This window comes from Hemisphaericaspora subhashii (assembly GCF_019202705.1).
Source record: "Hemisphaericaspora subhashii strain CBS 10753 chromosome Unknown scaffold19, whole genome shotgun sequence".
Lineage (NCBI taxonomy): Eukaryota > Fungi > Ascomycota > Pichiomycetes > Serinales > Debaryomycetaceae > Hemisphaericaspora > Hemisphaericaspora subhashii.
This window is the reverse complement of record NW_026057433.1, coordinates 145,842-165,679: the sequence shown is the minus strand read 5'-3', so window position 1 is coordinate 165,679 and position 19,838 is coordinate 145,842. Positions and strand designations below refer to the sequence as shown.

Below are 19,838 nucleotides of genomic sequence, written 5' to 3'. Positions count from 1 at the left end.
TAAACCCCCTTCCCTACCAATATTGATTATCCTTGTTTTGAGTAAGTTCCACTTACTCTTCGAACGTTGAGCTCACGGTCCACTTCATTAAAAAATGGGTATCATACGCGTCGAAGAGTCTTAACAATTTATACTCTTAGTCTCTAGGATGCCGCTGAAATAAGGTTTTAGGCAATGCTACTTTTTGCCTTTACAGTATATTGTTTTTCTGTTTGTTATATTTCTGTTTGTTAGTATGTATATGAACTCAATAAACAGATTGTATATGTAAAAAAAAAATATGGAATCCTTTTCCCAAAAATTTCTCTAAACAATTAATCACGTGCATGATCACGTGATCAGTGGAAAAACGCATAATTATTCCAATTATCACCATTTATTGGAAAGAGCATCCTTTGCTCAATATAAAAATACTAGATGCAACTTCAAAATTAAACAGAATACTATTGGAAATGCCGAATTTTGGTAAAAATTTACATTTGTTAGTAAAGTGGAATTTTCCAAAATTTCGGAAATGGGCGTGTGGTCTAGTGGTATGATTCTCGCTTTGGGCGACGGTTTGGAAACAAGCTGATTACTACAAGCATGCGAGAGGCCCTGGGTTCAATTCCCAGCTCGCCCCTTCTTTTTTGCATCCAATTGAGCTTAGCTTCGATATCCAATATCGTACCGAGGTATTACAGGATTGCCTCCACGTGAATACGACATGTGCATTACAGCTTTGGCTTATTTAATAAGTTTTTTCTTAAAGAAATCGGTCCTACATTCCGTATGTTCAATGACTGGTTCATTTCTATCTATCTAATTCTCTATCAATATCTATTATACTACAAAAACTTCAATCAATTTCCCAAAATCCAATCCATCCCCACTATTAATATCAAACACTTTTATTCCATCCAAATTAAAAATCCCTTTTGATATCCCCATGAATTGTATTTCAGTTTCAAATACCATATTTGGATCCACGGGGCCAATTCGAATATCATTATTTAAAACGATAACTCCACAATTCTTGTTATGTTTAAGGGATTCTGCTAATGGCAATAATTGTTGTGGTGGATATATGACGTTTTTGGATAATTTATGATTAACCTCAATTGGTCGAGATGATAGGGTGACTGTGGATGGGTTTTCACGATTGGTTTCATTGGTGGTATATATCGGATTAAAATTGATGGGATTTTGAACAAGTAGGGATAGGTTTAATCTATTTGGAGAATTATTAATTGCTTGAATTTTCCAGGTCAATACTTGTCCCAATTGAATACTTAAATTCCCAATGAATGTGAGTTTTAATCCATATAAGCTTGAATTGGCAGTTGTTGATAAGTTGACTGTCACTGCCGAAGAAACCAGAATTTGCTGTGATTGGATCGTATCAGGACTAGGCCGAGTTGTTTGCTTTTTTGGGAGATTTGGAGTACTATTTGATATTGCCAACGGCGGGCGATTGATGGCTGCTGGAGGGAGAAGATTTCCCTTATATGAATGACCTATCAATACGGATTTCGGCATAGATGAATTCGGCAATATACCAGATTGAGATTGCAGTTGAGAATAAGTATTTGCAGTTTTCAAAGAATTGCTAATTGGAGGTGCAATCAATCCAAAATCTAAATATGGAGTCCATTCTGTCTCAATTGTATTACTCACATTCATATATTCCGCTTGCGCATATTTCTGAACTTGTAAAGATAGTTGTATCCTAATTGGTTTAGTAGGGTGTATGCCGCTTCCGTCTAAATCATCGTTATTTATTAGTTTATATGTTAGATTGAGTGAATCTTTGCAATTTATCCTCATAGGTGGCCCCATATCTTCGTTAGATAATGGCACAATAGAACCTGATTTAAAGTCAGTACGTAGGTCAAATACATTAAAATAATAATCTTCTTTGCTATGATTGAGGAAACTTAACAATTCTTCAGAACATTCAATATTAAGTGTAGCTAACAACATGTTATTTCTCCCTGCAGGTTTGGTTGATTTTAATTTTAATACAAGTGAAATTGAAACCCGGACACTCAATGTGGCATGAAGAAGATTGGAGTGCTCCTTGTCATTATTATTTTCCGTTTCGGTTAACACATTCTCTTGACTTGTTTTCGATACCTCGATGATTGAATTGTTTATATTTAAACCTCGGTCAATGCATGGTACATAGTCAGTCAAAGTAGGTTCATCTGTATCTTCTTGTGTTGTCAATTCGTGATTATCACCTATAAGGGTACATGAAACTAATAGTCGAGGATTTGCTAGTCTTTTCTTAGGATAGGTTACTGGAACTTCGAATTTCCAAACATGATGATTTTCATACAGATAAACAGTTTCATCGATTGTCAAATTTGCAATATTGAAACCATTTCTTTGATCAGCGTTGAGGACATGAGTTATACTATCCTGTGGAAGAATTGAAATATCAAGGGAGGCTCGTTTAGGTACGGGTGATGGTTCCAGATCTGAAGTATGAATAATATAACCAACTATAGATTCATCAAAGAAAACAATTTCTCTTGAAACAGATGCTTCAAGTTGTTCTATTACGTTGCTTCCTTCAAGATCAATTGAAGTTACTGGAAGTTTGATTTGAATGTTCATATAGAGAGAAAAGAAGTGAGTAGGCAGTGATAAATCAAATGTTGACTTATTTTTTTTTTCTGTTAAGCTAGGGTTCAGTATGCGCTACCGAAAAAGATTGATTAATTCTTCTCTCTATAAATTGCAAAAAAACTATTAATAGCCAATATAAATCCCACCATTTCTTTCATCTAATTCGTCAACTATATATTCAACTGCTTCAGACTTAGGATCCCATCCTAGTTTAGCAGTACACAGAATATTCTTTAAATTTGGTAATCTACCTTCATTCAAAGCAATAACTAAATCAATAGGATCCAATCTTGTCAGAGTTCCCAACATTCCACTACTTTGTATATATAAAGTACGTAATGGTCTTGGATAATCTAGAAATCTCAAATATTCTTCATCAAAGAATGATGATGATACATAATCGACACTTATTTCAAGCACTAATAAATTAGGACAATAAATAAACACTTGATCTAATGAATTTTTCTTTAATCCTGGCATGGGATATTGTACTTTAAGACTGGTTAGATTGGCGCCAATGGTATATAAAATATGTCGTAATCCTATATCTGTTATACTTGGACAATGAGCAAATTCTAATTGTTTTATCAGTGTTGGGAAATTACTCTCATATAAAAAATCATCAGATATTCCTCCCGATATCCTGAGGAATGTAAGTTGTGGCGGCCATACTATTGATTTATAATCATTGATTTCAATCAGTGATCTTGGGAATGATAAATATGTTAAATTATGAAGATTTCTAATTGATTTGAATAATTCTTCAAGATTTAAAGTTTCTGATACTAATCGTAAATCCAATACTCGTAAATGTAAACAATTCTTTAAAGCAATTAATGGAGCTAATCCAAAACTGGTTTGAGGTGCAATGAAAGTATCCAAATGTTTATTTGATCTTTTTAATAATTTTGCCACAAATGCATTTTTACCTGATTGAATGATATGAGATAAATCCAAAGTATATATATAATCTCCAAGTTTCTTATTATTACTTATGGTTTCCATAAAATTAAAGAAATTATTAGCTTTAACTTGAGGATGTCGATATAACATTGGTAATATGATCAAATAAAATAATCGACAAACTCTCATATATTTTGGTTTTAATTTATTCCAACTTTGAAGGATTTTAAATATTTCAACAAAGATTTCTGTCGGTAGTTTCATTATATCTTGATTTATACCAACTTCATTCTCAACTAATTGAACATAATCAGGATTATGACCTTGAATTGCACATCGTAAAATATCAACTTTTTCAAACTTACTCCAAGGCCACATCTTCCCCTGATAATTGATTTGATCACTTAATATATATACGGAATTCACATTAACATTGTTTTTAAATCTTTGAGTATTGGTTGATTCTAATGTTGTTTCTTTTGATTCCGTAGTTTGGTCTTCTTCATCATCGGAATTAGCTAAATAATTATTTGATTTGTAGACATATCTTTTATATGGAGCACGTGCCTTCTTGGGACGTCGTTTATTAGCCATGTCAGCTTATATATGTTAATTGCTTGGTTAAGGATTTGGTCCCTTGATGAGATAAGAAAAGAAGATCATCTTACCGAATCGCCCTCTAAGAAAAAAAAAATTGATTTAAAAAAGTGTGGAGTGGAGTCCGATCTACTAAAAAAATTAATTATTAATCCGTCGTAAATAACTACCGTTTCAGAACACACCCCCCATAGACCTAACGGAAACCTAAATAAACAATTAATTATTAAAAAGATACTATTAATATAAACTCAAAGGGGGGAACTATTAGATAACATATTACTACTACTACTACAAACCTTTTCTCATTCCTTCTAGGAATCTTGATATAAAGCAATTGACCCTCCCGACCTCTCTCTATTAATTGTCGGTGGAGCAGATAAAGACGACGATGACCCCGAAAAAATCCCCCCTGTTCTCCTCCGAATTGGTTCAAACCCTGGCAATTCATCAAATTTCTTATTTGTAGCAGTAGCTGGAGGCGATTTTAATCGAAACTGTTTCATGCCTGAAAAATCCCGATTATGTGGTGGCAATCTTTCCATTCTTTTGAATGCTACCGGGTGTCGTTTCTTCTGAGGACTCGTAGTGGTAGGATGTTTTATTGATTGTTTTACGGGTGGAAGATATGGAACCGGAGGAGTAGGAGTAGTCTTTGATCTCAGTTTCAGGAATGTAGCGGAAAATAAACCCAACGCAATCACAGCTAACAAATGGAAAGGTTTCCATATGATCCAATTCACTAATAATAAAGGAACCACTAAATGGATTCTAACATAATATATTACCAATTTTACCGGTATTCTAAATGCGATTAATACAAGCACAAGTTTAAGTGTCAGTATAGGATGATAAAACAATTCCAATATTTGTACAAATAATCCCAGGATTATATATTTCTTAATACATTCCCAAATAACTTTCTTTAACCACATATATTCTTTAGTTTGAAGATCATTTTCAAAAAATACCTTGAGATGGTTGTATGGAGACTTAAAGATATCAGCAAATGAACCGTCCGGTTCTTCAGACCGGTTTGAATGAGGTTCATAAGTTATACCCTCTCTTCGAGGGTAAGTTACTGTATGATGATAATTCGGTACCCTTCTTGGTTGTTGTGTATGTCCCTTTGAACTGGCAAATAAACTTGTATTTGGGGTTATTGGGAGATTATAATCTCGTTCAAATAGAATCGTCATATCTTCTTCAATTATAGTTTTCAATGCCGGGTTTCTCTTGAGGGTTGAAGTTGAAAGAAAATGACGTTGAGCTTGTGGTTGTTGGATACTACTACTATTATTGGAGGGTGTTCTTGATGGTGGTTGTTGTTTCTGTTGTTGGGATGATGATTTGGAGATTGGATCGAGTTTTGCAACGGAATTGAATGTGGATGAATCATTTGGAGAAGTTGATGATGCATTTGGTGATGAACTAGTTGACCTTGACATGTTTAATGGAAATGGAGTAAATGATTTCTCAGCAGGTAATCTTAAGATGATTTTTTGTAAGGTAGTTATTTCATGTTTCAATTGTTCAAATTCACGATTATAAACTAATAAATTATTCATCAATATTTGATTGCTATTATTATTACTATTATTGGAAGGAAAGAAATGTTCTTTTAAATCTTGAAGCCAATGTTTTGATGCTACTTGAGTAACATATAAATGCTTATCATCCATTGTATTATTCTCCAAAATATCACTAAAAGATCTAATGATTCTAAATATTGACCAAAATTGTAACAAAGCAATATTAACATTATTAAATACCATCTTTTTCCTAGCTTTATCAATTATCGTATATTCTCTTGTCCATATCAACAATAAAGAACCAAACATTGAAGTAACAAGTGAAGATAAAAGAGCAATGATTTCAAATGTATGTACCTTTCTTAATAATAACAATTGTCGAGTAAAATCTCCATTATTAGCCTTTTCATGAAGTAATTGATTAATCACTATTTGTTTAGTCTTTTTCAATTTCTCAAGCCATTTATAAGGCCATTCAATAGCATATCGTACAACCCAACTGATTAGCAACACCGTCAATATATCAATTATTAAATTGCCCACTTGTTCATTGGATGTGATTGTGGTTGATGGTAATGGAAATATTATTGATGATAATGTGGGTAATACAATAATAACAAATGTGAATAATTTAAACATCGAGTGTTGGACTTTTGGTGGTTGTAAAAGTTGTTGCTGTTGCTGTTGCTGATCTTGGGGAAATGTCTGTTGTTGAGGTTGCTGCAGTTGCATTTGTTGACTTCTTTGAGTGTTACTGGTGGTGGTCGTTGTTGTTTGTGGTTGCTGCGGTGGTATTGATGTCTGTGATACACTGTTATTCTTGGAGGACATTACTAACAGTTCATTCACAACGGTTTCCTTTTGATCAGTGTCTGTCTGAGATGTTGTTGATAGTTTTGATTCTTCTTCCATTATTATTTATTTATTTATTTATATAAAGGAAATTGTGTCCGCATAATACTTTTTCTTAAAAACAGTATTTTGTTTATAATTTTTGGAATCCTTCTGTGAGATTTTGTGTGTATTTGTGAATTTATAAAACAATATAAATCGAAGAGGGAAACAAGGAACAGTTTTTATTTTTACCGACACGCATACTGCCGCGTAAAAAATAATAATAATAATTAAAAAATCTTAAAATAATAAAAAGTCAAAAAACAGAACAAACACCTACACGTAACAAAAAGTTTAAACGTTACTTTAATTCACTTACAAAGGCGTCTACAAAGGAAAAGAAGTAGACCCTTATTTTGATGTTTGTACAGGTATATTAGGTGGTTATTAATATGCGTTGATCATTATATATAATCTTACTTACTAAATGAGATGAGATCATCCAACTGTACACCTACAATTGCAACCGCGATACTTTTTGAAATTCAATGAAAATAAGGAACAATTGTAACTACAAGATAAATCTCCCCAATAGTTTATGGAACTTAAATTAAGGGATCATTCACATGCAAGAGCAATTAGAAACAATCAAATTCCCATAAGTTAAAAAAAGTGTAATAAAAGAAAACTTTTGTTATGTAAAAATTAAAACAGGGTTTTCCAATTTTTTGATTTTATTAGACGCGTTACAAACAAATATAATTTAAAAAATAATTAAATAACAATCTAATTTAAATTAAAAAATAAATTTAAGAAAATATCACATGGAAAAATAAAATATTGAATCAATTAACAGCCATTTTGGTTCAATTATTTGTCAACCTTTTCATTACAAGCTTTCAACCAAAGGAAGTTGAAGCTAATGTTTAATGAAATCCCATATGGTATATTTTTTGTTATATCTAACTCGGTTTGAAGCACATACTCACAATAGATCCTTTATTTTTTACATCTTATCAATTTGACTAAGTGCGTGTTGTGGATCGGAGCATGTGCTTGAAATAAATATTGACCTTGCAACCAATATTGCTCCATTATGATTCATTAAAAATAACGATGACTTTCTCGTAATTAGTTGTGGTTGCAATCTGTATCCTTTCACTTTATATCCCTTGAAAGAATCGGATAACAGTACTGGTTATGAACAACTTCACCAAAATAAATAGCTGCAAATACATTATTGGCTCGACTTGCAACATATCTGACATGCACAATAGTCAACATAGCTAAAATTATCTTCTAAATGTTCTGAAAGAGAAACTGATTGGTTCAAACAATAGAACTCTAAGTAGTTTTATTTTCTAATGGTTGTTAAGTACAATTGCAAAATTATTGATTTAAGAATATTTTTTAATTGTGCTGCAAACGAACGAAAAAAATCCCTGTGATTGCAAAAGAAATTCATTTCATCAAAATCAATATTATCACCCCTCTCTCCGCAAACACATTGTTGTGTATCACGTGAATTGGTTGCCAAATTACAAGCAATTGGCAATGATTAGATGGAACATTCCAACGATTACAATCAAAGAAACATAGTTTACGGTTTTTAAGTTCTAACAGATTATTCTCAAATCATACATTGGAACTGCTGGTTGGTTTGCCACACAAGAAAAATTCCAATTTCATTACAAAAGTCCCCATTAATAATAACCTAAAACTAAACCTTTATATAATAATATTTACAAGATATATAATCCCATATATTTACATGGTAACCCCAAATCAACTCTAATTTCCATCAAAGCTTTCTGGATCAACATCGAATGGCAACTTCTTATTCAAAGCTTTATATTTTCTTGAGTTTTCTAAATTAGTAGCCATAACATCAGCAATTTCATCATTAAATGTCTCTTCATTAACAGAAAGAACTTTCTTCCATCTCTTCTTTTGTTGTTCCTTTAAGACATTCTTTTTCTGAGTAATATACAATTTATCCAACTTCTCACGAGCTTCATCACTTAATGTATTCTTAACAACATGAGATTTCTTACCTAATGCCCAAAGATCACCTCTTGAAGCTTTTCTTGCATCATGATATTCTTGTTTACCAAAACTTTTTGGAACTTGCCATAATTCAACATTCCCTTCAGCTGAACAAACTTTCATGGTAACATTACTCTTCTTCTTTTGAGGATTCTCAATAATACGTGGCCAATGATTTATATCGGTGAAATCATCTCTATCTTTAAATTCACGATCTTTTTCAATCTTTTCAAGGGTAGCATTATCATTTAAACTTCTATTAACAATCAAATATGAATAAGATCCATCTTCTGAATCACGACCACCGGCTCTACCAGACCCTTCCATTTTTTTCAATTGAGCTTTTGTGAGTTTACCAATACCATCCTCAGCAGATTTATCCCAAGTAGAAGCTAATAATTTACCCCTTTTCAATTCCATAGTATATTTTGGTCTTTCCACAACTTTTGAAAATGAACAAAAGTTTAATCTACGTTTATGCGAAGAAATCTTATAATATTTAGGATCACCTAATTGTAAAGGACATTTTCTATGATGAGGACAAGGAGCCACAATACTCAAATGATAATCAACTCTATCCAACATTTCTTCAATCGGGGTATCAACATCAAATACTTCCATTTCTTCTTCATGATCGAATTTTAATTCTTCTTCAGCCACATCTCCAAACTTCTTTTTTAATTCTTCTGCCATTTCTTGTCCTTCCTGCTCCATCTTAGCTAACATTTCTTCTTCAAACTTAATATCATCCTCAGTAATGATTGCATCCTCCTTTTTCATCCGTTGTGGTTTTCCTCTCGATCCTTTAATATATGGACGAGGAATCTTCCCGATTTCATCCGGGAAATTTTCCGGACGGATCATGATTTGTCTTGCACGTGCAATAGTTTCAAACCCGACAGAATTCCCACGTTCAACAAGAACAAGATGTCCACCGGGAGCTAAACAACGTAAAATGGTTCTTATGTTTTCATCAACATCTCTTGGAAAACTGAATTCTCGAGATAATAGGGAATTATTCACAATGATTAAATCGTATTGTTTGGTCATTGGAATGGTACTTCTAAATACGGTACGAATATTGATTTTCTTGGTATTGACAGGACCTACATATTCATCTTCTTCTTCTACTTGTTCTTCTTGTGCAGTCTCTTCTTGTACAGTCTCTTCTTGTTCCTGTCCAACCTCCACCACTTCTTCTCCATTTTCAGCTATCTCTTGAGCTTTTGCAGCAGCGGCACGTGCAGCCCGCTTTAATGCCTTTTTAGATGGTTCTGATGGTTGTTCACCAGCAAAATTCTCATTAATTTGTCTCGATAATATAATCTTTGCTCTCTTTTTCATTTCCCCATTTCTTCTTCCGACAATATATGCGTCTTTATCTTTCGGAACCCATTCATCCCCCATTATTTCATTCAAGGCAACCATACCTGTAGCTGGACCATATCCAACATCAAGAACACTTTGAGGATTGAACTTATCCTTCCCAACTCTCTTTTGAAGTTCTAACAAAACCTGTCTACAATGAGAATAATCTTGTAAGAAAAATGCCGCAATATGAGCATTTGTATCTAATGGAGTTGAAGGATCTTTTTGGATTTGTGCCTTTTGCATATTTTGATAGATGGAAACCACTTTTTGTCTAAGTCTACCTGGGGTATTTGTACTTAAGATATTGTTCCCGATAGCTTTTGCTATTGCTCGAGGTAATACTGTGATGTGATTATCTACTTTTCCTAAAAGGGTTGAATCATGTAATCTTGCATCTTGAGAATTATGACCTTTGATAAATGTCCCATCTTCATTACGGAAGGGGGAACTTGATGGCATGACTGCTTTTTCACGAATTGCTTGTTTTCTAGCTTCCTTTTCCTCGGCCAGAAGTTTTTGTTTTTTAGGTTTCATGTCTTCAGGTATAACTACTGAACCTAGATCTTTTTGAAATGGTAATAATGGATTTGGGGTTCTTTCTTCTTCTTGGGTCATAAAATCAAAATTAAAGTCATTTTTGCTAGATCCATTTGTGGTTGAATAGCAGTATTTACTGTTACGTAATAGCACAGATGTTATATTACTTCTAATAATACTTCTTCTATACATTCTTTCTTAGTTATGGTGACTTATCAAGAGACTCTTACCTTTATTAAAGTCATCTTAAATCAAATTGAAAAAAAAAAAATCAAATCCATCAAGAAATGTCGCAGAAATCAAAATCAACGACATATGTCGTCGACAATTCTGTCGAATAAAACAAAACTCGAATGAAATCTAAAAATTGAAAAAAAAACTTCCACTTACAATTGAACCATTTGCTCAGACGCTTGTAGGCACTATTTAATAGACTTTTCTTAGAAGACGACCAAAAAATGTTCAATAATACTATTCGGTTAACTACATCAGTATTAGCTACTGGTTCCATAATAGCAACTTTAAACATGAACAATGATGTAGTACTCAATGAAACAAGAAAGGGACGTAATTTCTATGAAGATGAAAGTGAAGTTATTAATATCCCAGGAACTATAACACCAGCCCCAGCTTCTGAGATCAAAGCACTTGGATCGAATAGAATAATTGATGGCATTTCAGTACGTTCAACTGATATCACAGAAGATTTCTTTAAAAGTATTAGAGAATTTTCCAGTTCTTCAGTTGATACTATAACACAATGGTTAAATAAAGGATATATCAAGGTTAACAAAACTGAAAGAGCAGTTACTGATACTGTAAGTGGATTACACAATAAATCTGAAGATCTTTTACCCAATTCCATATATGTTATAATTGCAATTTTACTGGGTACAATTGCAGCCCGTCCTCGTGGAATTATTGCCAGAACTACATTCCCAACTGCTTTAGGATTAGGTGCTTTTAAATACTTCTTACCTAGAACCTTTGAAAATACTATGACTTTTGCCTGGCAAGTTGAACAAAATAAAGTTCCAACTTTGGCTAAACAACAAGAATTGGCATATCAATCAGCAGTAAATGCAATTCATACTATAGAAGAAACTACTGAAAGTAGTAAAAAGAGTATTGAAAATGGAGCTAAGTCTTTAAGAAAGTCAATTGCGGATATTACTGGTTTAAATATTGATGAAGAAGTTAGTAAGAAGTAATAAAAGAGTCGTGTATAGATTACCAATAAACAATTTATTTAAGCATATTTTATTTTTTTATTTTTTTGGTTGCTTAAATTATTTGCATAGGCTGCGAAATTTTGTGTTTTGAGATCGTGTATCTAAAAATCTCAACTTAGTTCTCTGGCGGCAAATTTTTTATTTATTCTTAAAATTTTTAGAAAGTTATCGTCGTTAACATTATCATACCAACAAGCAACATAATAGAAGCAGGTAAGAATGTCCAACAATAACGGAATACGTAAAATCACTAGACCTCCAACTGCATTACAACGAGTATTTGAAAAAGTGACCCTGTTTTCTGTTTTTCCAAATTCATCTACTTCACAACGAGATGGTACAACTACAGATGAAAATAATGTACCAAAATTAAATCGGATCTCATCTCATAAACTATATCAAAGGATTGGTAAGATTATAAAAGTTGGGAATAGATATAAAATCATGAAAACTCAACTTCTGAATGATTTAATTACTTGGTCAGGATCCATTCCTAATGCAGAAAATAAATTAATGATAAGAGAGTTTAGTCAACTATTATCTACACAAAATGGTACATTTAGTGAAATGGAAGAAAAGCTTGATAAAATTAGACTAAGTTTATCATTTGTCAATGAACGGGAAAAGAAACAAAGTGAATTGTTGTCGTTAAAAATTAAATTGGATAAACAGTTAAAAGAAAGTAAAGAAAAGCTTGGCCCAAGAGCATCTGGAACCATTTTGATTACTGAGAAGTTAGAAGAAGTAGAATGTAGTTTACAAGTGGTTGAACAACAATATATTCGAGCAGTTGGAAACGATTTGAAAGAATCAGTAATTGATTATGTCTATTCTGTAAGTTTATTAACAAGAAAATTAGGAGATGTCAGCGATGACATACTCTCAGTGTTGGATCAAGATAATGGAGGCGGAGAAATTGCCAGAATTTCTCCTAATAAGTTTTCAAAATCAAGAAGGAGAGATTCAAAATTTTCAATCGATGGATTATCCTTAAAAGAAGAAAATCAAAGACAAACTTATGAAATGGCAACTCCTCAATCAATTTGTGCAGATTGTAAAAAAGTCCCCCCTTGTTCTCATAATAATAATTTGCAATATGAAGCCTTACAAGTACCTCGTGCACCTGCTCAACAGCAACCGGTACCATTAGGTCCTAGTCAAACCCAAAATGTACCTCGTCAGTACCTGCAACATACACACCGTCAATTTCTGCAACTTGGACCTCAAGATGGGATATTTAATTATGGGTTCCCAAGAGAGCCTTCACATGAATCCAATAATCAATGGAAATAACCGTTATTGTCAAATGAATCAATAAATAATTAATTAATTAAAATCTATAAATTAAACTAATCTCTGTGTGTACTATATACTATTAAAATGCACGAAAACAAAACTATTTACATCTATTAGTTATTACTATTCTTGAAAAACTTCTTACCCACCTCATATGAAGAAATCATAATTGCACAAGCTGGTGCAATCTTCATTACCCGGGGGACAAATCCCGTATATAATGCCCCAATTCCTTCTTTTCTATAAATACCCAACAAGAATTTAAACATATTCTCTCTCTTACCTCGAGCTCCACTTTCTTCAAATGTGATTTGTAATCTTGTCTTTCCAACATCAAATGGATTTGTGAAAAATGCCGCAACTGTACCGGAAATCGATCCCGATAAAAATGAAGTGGCAAATACTTTCCAATCATTTGAATTATTACTAGTATTAAAATCGGTCTTTAATCCCCGGGCAATACGATCCTTACATAATTCATAACTTGACCAATATATTCCCGAAAATGGAACATCTCTCCATAAGGTGATCTGTAATCCTTTAAATAAAGTTCCTATTCCATTCTGTTTCACAAGCAGAAACAGATCTTTTAATAAATTTGACAATATGGCTGAAGATTTCTTCAGATCACTGGGGATAGATTGTAGTCTAGTCTTAATTAATTCTGCTGGTGCCACAAAACTAGCTGACATGATTCTGGCAAGTGATCCACAAAGTAATGGATTTAAGGGATGTTGTGATATTGGCGAATGATCTCTTATGTATTCATATCCGGTGAAATAGATTATATTTGATGGAATTGCCATTAATAATGTAAGTGAAAGTCCTCTCCATAGAGTTGCTATTCCTTCATGTTTGGTAACTGTGGCAAATCCTTGAAATGTGTTGGTTATCCTGGTACAATTGCCAGAGCCACAGTATTTATTGTGAATCCAGAATAATTCAGGGGATACACTACCTGTAGTAGCCGATGCCTGAGTAGCTGCAGCAGCAGCACTTGTGGTGGCAGATGTTGCCATATTCTTGACTAATGTATTTCGCACTTGTGGGAAACTCTCCGGGAAATGAGTTTGACAGCATGATTCTTTAGGTAAGATTTCTTGCTGTTGTATTCTAATCCTGATAACGTCAAAAGGTGTCACTACAACCGAAGTCAATAAGGATCCCAGACATGCACTTATCATTCTCTGAGTTATTGAAATGTCGTCCAGCGTTTTCATCTTCTTTTTTAGTTGTTTGCCAAATTTAAGATCATCTTCTTCAATGGCTCCCGCAATCTCCGATGACAATGACATATTCGTAATGTGTAGTTTAGAAATATATTTGGTTATGGAATCAAACAACAAAATGCAAAAATGGGAAAACTAATTAAACCTAAGGAAAGTTACCAACAAGTGATGTTGTTTGATGATTGTACAAGATGGGGATTTGAAAATTCTTATAAAGAAGAACTGCATACAAAAATTCCAAACTTATATGCCGTACGCTCGGGGCAAATCTCTTCTCCGAAAATCGGAAGGGTATCACGAGAGAGATAAAATTGGAAATACATAGCGATATGACTCAAACGGTTTTATGTCAAATCTAAAAGTATTCTTTATTGTCTCTATCTATATACTTTTCACTAATACTCAACTATGGTATCAGCACATGAATATACATTAATATGACCATCTTGATTATAATTAGTAGCAATGAGCATTCTATGAGGATGGAATGTAGTACTAGACAAATAACTTGAAGTACGATTTGAAAGATATTTATCATGAGGATTTCTTAAAGTAGTCAATAAATCACCCGCTGTTGACCAAATATTAACTGATTTTGAACTAGTAGTTATAATTGGAGCATGTTCATGCACATCGATACATCTCATTGATTTTTCTGCAGTTGTATACGTTAAAACTGGGTCATTTAGTCTTATGTCCCAAAGATTGACATATCCATCAGAAGATCCACTGACTAATTCACGATATCCTCCTCTTTGCATGTGTACATTTCTGATTGATCCATTCCCAATAGCTCCCTTTTGTCCAGCAGTTGCACCTCTGGTTGATCTCCATGTCTTAACCATAGATTCACGAGAATCTAATCTTCGATCATAAACACGTACACTACCATCGTCAAATCCAGCAATGAAAATATTACCAGCAACTTGATCTGAAGTCAAGGCTGTGATGGAGGATGAGGATCTGGCTGGAATATCAACAAGACATAATTCTCGAGGTGCATCCCAAATTCGAATGATTTTGACATCTCCACTAACTAATAAAGATCCTCTTGATTGTTGCCATTCTGAGACTAATCCGGAACTTTTTGAAGTTAATAATAAATCAGTCAATGCTCTCCAACCGGCAACTAATTCAACTTTCTTTTCAACTTCGTCTACTTCATCATCATCAGCATTTCCACCACCTCCAGTTTCATAATTATGGAAATTCTTATAAATCTTAATAACTCCATCTGAAGAACCAGTCAAGAGTAATGGTAAATCATCTTCATTTAAGAATTTAATATCAGTAATCTTGGTCCCAAATGGATTCCCATTGGAAAACTTTTTAACAATTTGATTTTCTTCCCAATCCCAAACGGAAATATTATCCTTTTCATCACTTGCAACTAAGATTTTTTCAAATTGAGTAAATTTAATACATTTAGGTTGTACTTTATTATTTAATACAATTACATCTTTATTCCAATCTCCACGAAGTGCCATTTCCTTTTGTGGTTGAGTTTCTTGAATAATTGCCTCGTTTCTATTTCTACGCCAGATTCGTTTAATATAATCTTTGGATCCCGGTTCATCAATTTCATTCTTTGACATTTGTGCTTCTTGGAAATATTCACAACTATATTCGAAAAATCCTGATTCATGAGGTAATTCCGGTGTTTTGGTTAAATCACGTAATTTGAAAAATGGAGTTTTTGGTCGATATTCTGATCCATAACTTGTTTGAACTAATCCTGAATTTAAAATTCTGGTGAAACTTTTTAATTCATTTCCTTCATCATTAATTTGAAGACTTTTGAAAAGTTTTGAAACTGATAATTTCTTAATTTTGGACGTTATAGATGCTGAATCTGAATCCTCATGATCTTGTGAATCTATTTTACTAGTTGATACTGATCTTGTAGTTAATGAAGATCCATCAATAAGTAAACTATTTCTATTCCTCTGAACAGTGGCACCAGCTGATACTTGTCTTCTATCCCCCAATTTAGTCGTGTTCATAATTGGTCTAGTTGGTTTAAAACTCTCACTAATATTTATAGTTGATTTGCTTAATAAATAATCTTGCATTTCTTTAACTAATGGTGCTAATTCACTTTCATTCAATTTTACCATAACTGAATCAATCAAAGTTTCAGCCAATTGTTTCACCTCACAATGAGGGTCTTCAGAAAGGATTAATAAAGCTTTCCAAATCGAACTAAAGATCGATCCATATGCCGGTGATTTTTTTCTGAATTCATTCAAATAATTGGAATTATCAATAAGTACAATCTCTTCTTCTAATTGATTAAATGCAACCACAAGGAAAAATTTATAATATGTTTGAATGAATTTATTAATAAAAAAAATCAATTCTTTCCTAACCATAGATGACCCGTCACCTAAAAGACTCAATATTGCATTCGCCAACTTCAAGTCCTGTTGCCTTATTTCATCCCTTTTCACATCAGGAATATTTCCCTGTTGTTGCTGCTGTTGCTGTTGGTGTTGTTGTTGTTGGGGACTGATTGGATCGGAAAGGAAACTAGTTATAGCCAAAATAATAGAAGTTCTGACTTCTGGAATAGGATCATTAATTAATAATAATAATCGATTTATATATCCATCCTTATATGCGATCCATTTCCCATCAGGATATTTATTCCAAAGTTGTGATAATAATAAACTACACCATTGTCTCAATAATGGGATTTCACTAGTCTGGATAAATTTCAAACAATTATTAATAACTTCAACTGAAAAACATAATCTCTGACCATTTTTAAAATCTTTAATAAATAAAGTTAAAATAAATGCACTCATTGCTTTATGATCATCATTAATTAACATATTCCCAGTTGCTCCCGGGGCACCAGGAGCACCAATTTGATTCATGGGACTTGAATTCAAAATCAAATAAAAATAATTATATCCTTTATCCTTACATAATTCTTGTTGGGTACTTTTATAATCAATCGCCATAATCCTGGCCCAAATGAAAATTAAAACTGGTTTGAGTTCTTGTGCCGGGCTTTGTAATAATTTTAATACATAAGGGAAAATACCAATTGATAATGATAAATAGACTGCCCATGGACCTAAATCTAAGAATTTAGATAATAATATCAATGCTCTTAATCTATGAACTTGTGATAATAACACTTGAAGAACAATAGGTAATTGTTCAGGTGGTTCTTTTGTTGATGGTCCCGCATATTTAAGCCAGATTTCAAATGCAGTTAATTGTTGTTCAAAAAATGTTGAATGTTGATAATTCCCTAAACCCTGTTGTTGTTGTGGTTGAGGTGAAGTTGCATGTGATGTGACCGCTACTGATGTGCTGTTATTAGTGGCAGTCGAACCAGTACCAGCATTTCCATTCATGGTTGGTGCTAACGGTACTGTTGATGTTGTTGTTGTTGTAGATACTGATCCATTTTGGGTGATTCCTTGAGAAATAGACAATGGTCTAGGGTTTGGTGGAGGATTACCTTCTTGAGCTCTTAATAGTTGAGATAAAACTTGTTCAATTGCCAAATCCCATGAATTCCACATTGAATGAAATCGTACTGCTTCAGGTAATGGTGGATCACTAATTGGATTACAATTTAAATGAGGCATGATTCTTTTTGCTAGAAGGAAATTTCTAAATAATGCAGCCACCATTAAATCTTGTCTAAATAATCTTTTGAAAATTGGTCTAGATAATGATGTCCAAGCTATTGTATCGGTGATGGCTGTGAAAACCCAATTCAATTCTCCCAAGGGAGTTCTTCTATCGGTTAATTTCCCGGGTATTATTACATTCCCAATTGAATCTCTAGGTAATAAATCATAATAATTCTTTTTCAAGGGACTTTGCATAATAAACCATTTTATACTTATATCTATAGGACAAGTTAAACAACAAGTAAACAAGTCAGCCGGTAAATCTGGACTCATGGGTAACAATTCGTTACTTTTACATGCCGCTAGTTGTATGCAATCAAGATATGCAGAAGTTGGAGATGGAGCACTAGTATCATGGTTCCCGTCATTATCGTCATCTATTCGTTTTTGAACGAATTTTTTGAAATTATGAACTATATTACCCGCACTATTACAATCATAAACAAATATAACAGGCGCCCCTAACCAAGTTTGTAGATCATATAATGAAATTGGAATATATTGAGTATAACCTCTATTAAATACCCAAATTTCACCACTTGCTGTTGGTTGTGGTACACCATGACCATTATAATGAAATAGTATTCTTTCATCTTTTGCATTTCTTCTTAATGTATTACAAAATCGTTTAACATCTTCAACACAAGGATCTAAAGATTGTTTATATCTTGTTCTTAATGATAATGTTTCATATTGTGATTGCAAATTTTTCCCAATATTTTCAATTGCTTTTTTAGTATCAGTAAAAGTTGAAGGATCACACCAAGCTTCAAATTTTGCACAAGGATAAGTTTTCATAATATCAGGTGGATCAACTCCTAAATTTAAACATAATACCAATACTGCACTTATTGTTTTTTGACGTTCTTTCATTATTTTCCAATCTGAAATTGGTTGATAATTTCTATAATATTTTGGAGATTTCTTCATCTCTTCAGTAATTGGATTCCCATTAGTATTTTGTCGTTTATCATCAAAATAAATATAAAAGGTATTAGCCAATAAAGTTAAAAAGTTTTCTGAATTATAATCCTGATCAAATCCATGTCTCATCTTGTCGTTTAGTTGTTGTGGTGATCGATGACCAACATATACAGGTGTAGATGACATTCTAATATATTTTTAAAATGGGAGAAAGTTGGATGAATGAATTCAGTAATTGAAATGAAATGAATTTTTAAATTTCTTGGTTGTAAGAAAAAAAAAAGAATTTCGATTAAATAAATAAAAATTAAATCTCAATTGTTGTTTTAATCTATATTAAGGATATTGAAAATGTAAAAATATGTAATTCTATTTGAAAACTTACAAGCTTCAATATTATTATGTAGATCTTAGTATTATTACTGGTTAGTGCTGCTGTCTCTCAAGACATTTAAATAGCCATTGGGTTAATTTTCATTGTGTCTCTGTTCTCATTTTCCAAGAAATTCTTATCTGATTCAAATTTTAATTAAAAGAGACAACAGGAAAATTCAATTGGAAATAAGAAATTTGATGAGGAAAATTATGATCACGTGAATTAGGAGAACTGATTTTTTTTTTTGCAACCAACTTTTGTTAGGAATGGCTTTCTCTATTAATACTTTGCTGATGGACTAAGTTGACTATTTGGAAGAAGTATGATATACGTTTCAAGTGGAGAAGACCATTTTCAGAAATATCACTCGGTAATTGATCATCATTTTGAAAAGTGTGTCAAATAAATATTGTGAATTAGATTAAATGCAAGTAAGCCAATACATCCTATTGAGCCACAGGAAAGTTGACCCATTCAAGCAGTTGCAACGATTCACAAAATGGAGATTTCGAATATGGCCAATGTCATAGAAGAAGAATTATTGAACACCCTGGAAGATACTTCTTAAGCTAGAGTAGTATAGTACTTCAGATGAAAATGTGTGTAAGTGCCACCACTATTGCTACAAATTGGTTGTAAAAAAAAAAAACTTCCTGCATATTATACAAATTTTTGCTGATAAGATTGTTACAGAA

General features: G+C 32.8%; 8 protein-coding genes across 8 annotated transcripts; 2 read left to right on the top strand and 6 right to left on the bottom strand. All coding sequences in view use genetic code 12, as the record gives it.

The window, feature by feature from the left end:
• Positions 1-822: 822 nt before the first annotated feature.
• On the bottom strand, positions 823-2,601 carry J8A68_005465 (uncharacterized protein; the record flags this gene model as incomplete). The annotated part of the gene is made up of 1 exon (XM_049409534.1): positions 823-2,601. The coding sequence occupies one exon, from the start codon at positions 2,599-2,601 to the stop codon at positions 823-825; it is 1,779 nt and encodes a 592-aa protein (XP_049261326.1).
• A 135-nt stretch (positions 2,602-2,736) lies between these two features.
• On the bottom strand, positions 2,737-4,110 carry J8A68_005464 (uncharacterized protein; the record flags this gene model as incomplete). The annotated part of the gene is made up of 1 exon (XM_049409533.1): positions 2,737-4,110. One exon carries the CDS (start codon positions 4,108-4,110, stop codon positions 2,737-2,739), a length of 1,374 nt encoding a protein of 457 aa, XP_049261325.1.
• Positions 4,111-4,427: 317 nt separating this feature from the next.
• On the bottom strand, positions 4,428-6,557 carry J8A68_005463 (uncharacterized protein; the record flags this gene model as incomplete). The annotated part of the gene is made up of 1 exon (XM_049409532.1): positions 4,428-6,557. One exon carries the CDS (start codon positions 6,555-6,557, stop codon positions 4,428-4,430), a length of 2,130 nt encoding a protein of 709 aa, XP_049261324.1.
• A 1,713-nt stretch (positions 6,558-8,270) lies between these two features.
• Positions 8,271-10,625, bottom strand: RSM22 (mitochondrial 37S ribosomal protein RSM22; the record flags this gene model as incomplete). The annotated part of the gene is made up of 1 exon (XM_049409531.1): positions 8,271-10,625. The coding sequence occupies one exon, from the start codon at positions 10,623-10,625 to the stop codon at positions 8,271-8,273; it is 2,355 nt and encodes a 784-aa protein (XP_049261323.1).
• A 266-nt stretch (positions 10,626-10,891) lies between these two features.
• J8A68_005461 (uncharacterized protein) lies at positions 10,892-11,644 on the top strand (the record flags this gene model as incomplete). Its single annotated transcript, XM_049409530.1, has 1 exon — positions 10,892-11,644. The coding sequence occupies one exon, from the start codon at positions 10,892-10,894 to the stop codon at positions 11,642-11,644; it is 753 nt and encodes a 250-aa protein (XP_049261322.1).
• A 240-nt stretch (positions 11,645-11,884) lies between these two features.
• On the top strand, positions 11,885-12,958 carry J8A68_005460 (uncharacterized protein; the record flags this gene model as incomplete). The annotated part of the gene is made up of 1 exon (XM_049409528.1): positions 11,885-12,958. One exon carries the CDS (start codon positions 11,885-11,887, stop codon positions 12,956-12,958), a length of 1,074 nt encoding a protein of 357 aa, XP_049261321.1.
• Positions 12,959-13,074: 116 nt separating this feature from the next.
• MTM1 (Mtm1p) lies at positions 13,075-14,256 on the bottom strand (the record flags this gene model as incomplete). Its single annotated transcript, XM_049409527.1, has 1 exon — positions 13,075-14,256. The coding sequence occupies one exon, from the start codon at positions 14,254-14,256 to the stop codon at positions 13,075-13,077; it is 1,182 nt and encodes a 393-aa protein (XP_049261320.1).
• Positions 14,257-14,585: 329 nt separating this feature from the next.
• KOG1 (ubiquitin-binding TORC1 subunit) lies at positions 14,586-18,953 on the bottom strand (the record flags this gene model as incomplete). The annotated part of the gene is made up of 1 exon (XM_049409526.1): positions 14,586-18,953. The coding sequence occupies one exon, from the start codon at positions 18,951-18,953 to the stop codon at positions 14,586-14,588; it is 4,368 nt and encodes a 1,455-aa protein (XP_049261319.1).
• Between the last annotated feature and the right edge of the window lie 885 nt (positions 18,954-19,838).